Source organism: Phoca vitulina, unplaced genomic scaffold, assembly GCF_004348235.1.
Source record: "Phoca vitulina isolate PV1807 unplaced genomic scaffold, GSC_HSeal_1.0 scaffold18, whole genome shotgun sequence".
Classification (NCBI taxonomy): domain Eukaryota; kingdom Metazoa; phylum Chordata; class Mammalia; order Carnivora; family Phocidae; genus Phoca; species Phoca vitulina.
This window is the reverse complement of record NW_022589721.1, coordinates 18,704,182-18,710,348: the sequence shown is the minus strand read 5'-3', so window position 1 is coordinate 18,710,348 and position 6,167 is coordinate 18,704,182. Positions and strand designations below refer to the sequence as shown.

The 6,167-nt window shown below is 50.4% G+C and overlaps 1 protein-coding gene across 1 annotated transcript in view; it reads left to right on the top strand.

Annotated features, from left to right (window-relative positions):
* The first annotated feature begins 400 nt into the window (after positions 1-400).
* The window catches only part of FBXO32 (F-box protein 32), a 29,625-nt gene continuing 23,858 nt past the window's right edge, over positions 401-6,167 (top strand). Inside the window, exon 1 of the mRNA XM_032415688.1 lies at positions 401-679. Coding sequence (XP_032271579.1) covers positions 564-679 — 116 coding nt within the window. The 5' untranslated portion in view covers positions 401-563. The remainder of the gene's footprint in view (positions 680-6,167) is intronic.

Here is a 6,167-nt window from a genome sequence, read left to right as displayed (position 1 = left end):
GGGCCTCCTTCCCGCACCTCGCCAGCCCCGGAGCGGCGGGAGGACCGGGCGCGTCTTGCCGAGCGCTGGGCCCCGCTCTCCCGGCGGCGGCAGCTGCGCCCGGGGGGGGCCGGGGAGCGGAGGGGCGGCGGGAGCCCCGGCCTGGCAGCACGGCTTCAAGTTTCCACCGGCGCGTGGTTGTGCAAGAGCCAGAGGAGCGGGAGCCGCGGGCGCCTCGGAAAACAAGCCGAGCCCATAAACAAAGCCACGTGGGCTCGGGCGGGAGGGGGGGCCGAGCTGAGAGCAGGCGGCTCTTCCGGCAACAAAGGGCCGGAGCCCGCGGCCCGGGATAAATAGTGCGGCCGCGACGGCGGCGCCGCAGTCCCGCCAGCCCCGCGCGCCCTGCGGCCCTCCCCAGCGCCGCGCCCTCGGCGAGCACAGGCGCTCGGCTCCGCAGCCCTCCCCGCCGCTGCCCTGAAGCCGCCCCCGGTCGCCGGCCCCGGCACCCCGAGCGGCACTTCCCCGAGGCCGCCAGCCGGTCCGGCCCGTCAGTCCGTCGAGTCCGTCGCGTCTTCCCCGGTGCCATGCCATTCCTCGGGCAGGACTGGCGGTCCCCGGGGCAGAGCTGGGTGAAGACGGCCGACGGCTGGAAGCGCTTCCTGGATGAGAAGAGCGGCAGCTTCGTGAGCGACCTCAGCAGGTGAGTGGATCCGCCGCCAACTTCCAGCACCGCGAAACAGACCTGGGCTAGTTTCGGGGGCGCCGGGCGGGTGAATCGGCGGCAGGAGGACTGGAACAGGGTGAGGAGGGGAGCCCCGGGCCGGGGGGTGGGGTGGGGAGTTGACAGGGTTTCTGCAGAGGTCGCCAGAGCCCGGGATTCGGAGAATTTAGTTTCTCTCGTTGTTCAAGGTCAGCGTCTCCGCCTCCGAGTGGGCACAACTCTACAGAACCCCGGTTCCTCTGGGAATCTGACGACAACCGCGGATCTTGTCCGCAAACGTTCAAACTTAAGCACACAACTTCAGGGGACCCCTGCCTTAAGGACACGAGGCGCGCAGTTTGCCCGTGCGGGGGCGCGGGCGAGTGGGCTGCGCGCCTGTCACCGCCGGGGCGGCGGGGCTCGGAGCGCCCAAGCGCTGTGGGCACAAGTCGGGTGACGCGATGGGTCCTGGGTCCAGCACCTCCAGGTTCTGCCCACGCGCAGGCGACCGCAGAGTGGGCAGGGAGGATGAGTAACCAGGAAGGGGAGGCCAGATGGGCCCCGGGGCACCGGCGCTTGCCGGGCGGACTTGAACCGGGGTGAAGACTTGCGGCGGCTGCAGAGCTGCGGAGGAGGGAAGGGGGGCGGGCATGGAACCCACAGCTTTGTGCTTCTGAAAGGACGAAGCATTAGCACCTGTTTCCTCAGGGGGGCCTTTCGGTCAGTTTCCTGGCCGCAATAATTTCAAGTGATGCCTATCGACTGCAGAAAGCCCACCTGGCTCAGGGGAGGTCCCACCTGAGCTCTGTCGGTCTGGTGGAAAAGCCGAGTTCCGCTCGATCGGGTGCTCCGCTTGGTTAATAACACAGGAGTGCTGTCTAATAAGTTAAGTGGTCAGGAATCTGTCAGTCCCGGCTCTCAACAGTCGACTTCCAGATCCCCGCCATATGGCACAGGTGAGAAGGGCAATGAAAGCGGGTCCAGGGCGCCTGGGTGGCTCAGTCGTTGAGCGTCTGCCTTTGGCTCAGGTCATGATCCTGGGGTCCTGGGATCGAGCCCCCGCATCGGGCTCCCTGCTCCGCGGGAAGCCTGCTTCTCCCTCTCCCACTCCCCCTGCTTGTGTTCCCTCTTTCGCTGTGTCCCTGTCAAATAAATAAAATCTGAAAGGAAGAAAGGAAGGAAAGAAGGTCCAGAGGGGATCAACGCGGCCCAGCCATCCTTGGGGGCCTTTTCTCGCAGCCTTTGGTTGAAACCGCTGGCACCAGAGCCCTTAAACTGATTTCGGTGAGGAGTTCTGTAACCGGATGGGATTCCCGCTGAGATTTACCAGTGACCTTTTTTTTTTTTTTTTTTTTTTTTTTTTGGCTGAGCCCCTGGCACTCAATTTTAAGAAAACTATCAAGAAAGTATGGTTATTTTGATAGCTTGACCTCCAGAGCACCCCCTCCCCTAGTTGTCTGTGGTTTGTAAAGCGTTAAAACTCCTTTAGTCTTCCAATGAAAAAACAAAAAACCAAAAAGCATTTAATCCTAGGGGTCTGTCAGGAGAGATAAGAGCATATATAACTCTTACGTTAAAGATCCTTTGAGGCAGTTCCAGTGGAGTTTGGGAAGCAAATAAGAAATCTCATTTATGGAAAATCAGATCATTTACTTATAGTAAAAAAAAAAAAGACCAACGGCTGTCACTAGACTCTTCCCTTTTAGGGATGCAAGTTACCAATTATGCCTAAATTATTCTTCCTAGACTAGAAGGCTTCTTCCTTCCTCCTTGTTCTAAGGAATGATGATCTGCTGGTTCGGTACTTTATTTCTGTACAACAGTTCAGATTCTCTCTGGGGAGGTGCAGCAATGATCTGCTGAATGGTGTCACAGTGGCTCACCCAGATACAATTATAGGATGCTCTTCAGTAGGATGCAGAGCATTGGGCTCAGCAGGGGAGGATTCAAAATACAGAGCCTCTGGTTCCTATAAATATTCACACTGTATCTGCTCCAGGAGATAAGCTGGTTTCATTCCCCTTTAGGAGCAAATAGTGGTGCCTCTCTGGCCATAGTATGGGAGACCTGAAGATGGTTTTAATTTACCACAGAAGTTTAACCTAGGCTGGATCAGGTAGCTTTACACCCCTCTGTCCCCTTCATGAGCCGCCTTTCTTCCCTCCCATTTCCTGCCTTCTGAGGTGGGGCACTGCCGTAGTTCTAACAAATGGTGATCAGGGGCGCCTGGGTGGCTCAGTTGGTTAAGCGACTGCCTTCAGCTCAGGTCATGATCCTGGAGTCCCTGGATCGAGTCCCGCATCAGGCTCCCTGCTCGGCAGGGAGTCTGCTTCTCCCTCTGACCCTCCCCCCTCTCATGTACTCACTCTCTCTCATTCTCTCTCTCTCAAATAAATAAATAAAATCTTAAAAAAAAAAAAATTGTGATCAGTATAGGGACCACCTGTGGCTCTTGGATGAGTCAGAGTTTAGGAATCATCTGGTAGCTCCTAGCAAAGCAGCTGGCTGTTTGTTTGTGGAGTATTTTTTTTTCCCTCCATCAATTGTAAACAATCTCTTCCTTACTTAGCATGAGAAGTCTGCCAACTTAAAAGCGGTTGGTCTTCTGAGACCTAGGTTTGTAGTCTCAAATATCCCCACTGTTTTTAGCCTTGGTGATGTTTCTCGTGATGTAAGGTTTGGGCTGAATGCCTGCCTACACAGGTGAAGCTGAATGCCTCTCCTGTTAGGAGAAAACAAAAGGCAGACCCTTTCAAAAGGGGGAGGAACAGGAACGGGTAATAAAACAGAGAACTACAGAGGCAGGGTACACTTCTCTAATTCCATGTACCATCCTGTGAGCTGCCTGAACAAGAGTAGGGAATGAAGGGTGCCTTTGGTGTGTCCCGACCTGGGGACAGTGTTTAGTGTTGACCACAGCATGTCTGCACAGCACCCTTTCTCTGGACTCTGCTGGCCACTGTCTCTGTGTTCTGAGCCCCGTCCCCCTCCAACAGCAGAACAGTACTAAGCCCATGCCAGCTAGGAGCCCCTTCTCACCAACAACCTCCTCCCCCCACTCCCGCCTCACCCACCCCCAGGATGAGTAATCTCAGCGATGTGAGCCTCAGGCCCCTCTTCTCCAAGTCTACAGTCCTGCAGCTGAAAACCCCAATGTTGCTTTCCAGTGTACCTAAGGCTGAACCAGGAAGCAGGAAGTTTACCTTGGTACCCTGGATGAGTAGTACAGGAGATAAAAATAATAGTTCAGATTTTTATGAGTGCTTACTATATGCCAGGAAGCCACTGCTCTATGAGCTTCATATATTAGGCTGTTTGTTTTACCAAAACAATCTGGGTGCTAGCCAAGGGAGTTTGACCATTTGGGTATGTATGGGAGCAAATTAGCATAGAAATCGCACTGGCCTTACTCTACTACTAAGCCCTTTGGGGCAGTGGCAGCTTTCTTAAATGCCCTGTTAATGCAAACAAAATGAGAAATAGGCCTCCTTTTTTCCCTTTCCTCCCTTTTTATCTCCTCTGCCCAAAAGGTCTTGATTTTGAAATCTTTCCACCTTTGCTAAAGTTGTCTTTCAATATCTTGGTATGTGTGTGTTGATAGTATAGGGCCGGGAGAAGTCTTTTTTTCTTATTCTAGGCCTGCGCCTATAGAAATCAAGATTAGTAAAAACTGACCACAAAATAGCAACTTTAGTGGCTATTATTGAATTTAATGAAGAAAGTAGCCTCTTTAAATAGTTTTGCTTTAAAAAAAAATTAAATGTCATGGTTCCTAAATGGCGGTGGCTTTTCTTGTTAAAATTTTCAGTTGTAATTTTCCATTGGCTTTGCATTTCCTTGAAATGGACATAATTGAACTCTCAAAATAAATTATTGCTTGACAGAAAACCTATAAGCAGGCAACACAAATAAATCTCATAGCCCTTCCTTCCAGGCCCTACCTCAGGAATCCAAAACCTAATAACCAAGAGAAAAGTGCAGGGTTTGTCTTTGGTTGAAGCTTTATCTACATTCGACAGTGGGAGAGCATCATCAACGATGTCAAATTCTTCTTAAACTAACTTTGGAAATGAGTCACTTGGGCTTAAAGCAGATCATTGTCATTTCTATAAGGAAGGCAGGTGCTCAAATTCCTTTGGGTAATGTTCTCAATTAGAAGAGAGTAAGATAAACTATAAATACTTAAAATTTTGGGGAATGGCCACAGTCTATGGCCCAGGCTCTGAAAACTTTCTGCTAAATCTCAAATGTGTGATTAAGAGAATAAAACCACTTCATTTTATGGTTCTCTACAGGTGGAATTTAGGCTCTTGGTTTTCATTCATGGTGCATGAGTGTGTTTTCTCTAAAAATAAGCCTTCATGTGGCCTCTTTACACACAAAAGGTTCTAACTTTGCTTTCTAAAGCTGTTCTCAGCTTTGGTATGTCATGGACCAGTCAAATGACCTTCCCTCTTTTTCCCTTCCGCTCAACTTTGATTGAAATTTCTTGTTGGCTCTAAGGACTCAGAGTTCAGCTCTCCCTTTGTTCTGCCCCTCTTTTCCTGCTGAGCTGGGAGCAGGTAACTGGCTGCTCAGTGCTTCTGTATGCTCTAGTCATGCAGGTAGACAAGCACCCGCTTCTGTGTGACACACAGCCTGGCCCCAAACATTCACCCTTGGCTTGCTTAAGAAACTGTCTCTAAGAGAGGGCATTTCTGCAGTAATCTCTGTGAAACCTAAAAATATCCTGTTTCCCCCAAATGAAAAGAAGGCTATAGATATTAGGAAACTCAGTAAATGGCCTTCCTAGGGCAGATTAACAAATGATTATCCATCAAGCTCCTCCCTATGGGTCCAGAAACACCGAGCATATTGGTGATGTCACGTGTAAGTGTTTATGTAGCAAGATACTTATTGAAGTGCTACTTGAGAAATGATTGCAGCAACAGGATACTGGAAATTGTTTTAAACCCTCTTTTCTCTCACTATTTACATAATGTCCATTGAATGGAGAAACGCAGGTGTGCCTCGTTTTACCCAACAGATGTATGTCAGAAGATCTAAAGCAAATCCCATTTTAAATTCAGCAAAGGAACTCAGAAAATTAAAGGACTCTGATATATTGGTGATAGAAGAAAAAGCCCCCAGTTTATGTTTTACCGATGGATATTATAAATCCTGCCTTGCTCATCCATACCCATGGGGTTTGGGGAAGCTACTCACTATTCCTGATATTTCTCTATCATCCCTTCTGCAGAAACTCTTCAGAGACTCTCTGTAAAGTTACATGGTGTAATAGCCTAGAACTCAGCCTACTGACGGAAGTATGCACCTGACCCAAGTTGAACCTGTGCATCCTTCAGTGACCTGTGGTTAGGGCCCTTCGGTCTTTCCAGCCCTTATAAATTTATGAACTGTGAATTCAGCTGGTTTCATTTAGGACCCGAAGTCTTTACCCCGCAGCATGATGCCTAGTGTTAGTCACAGAATTACATGAAACTTAAAC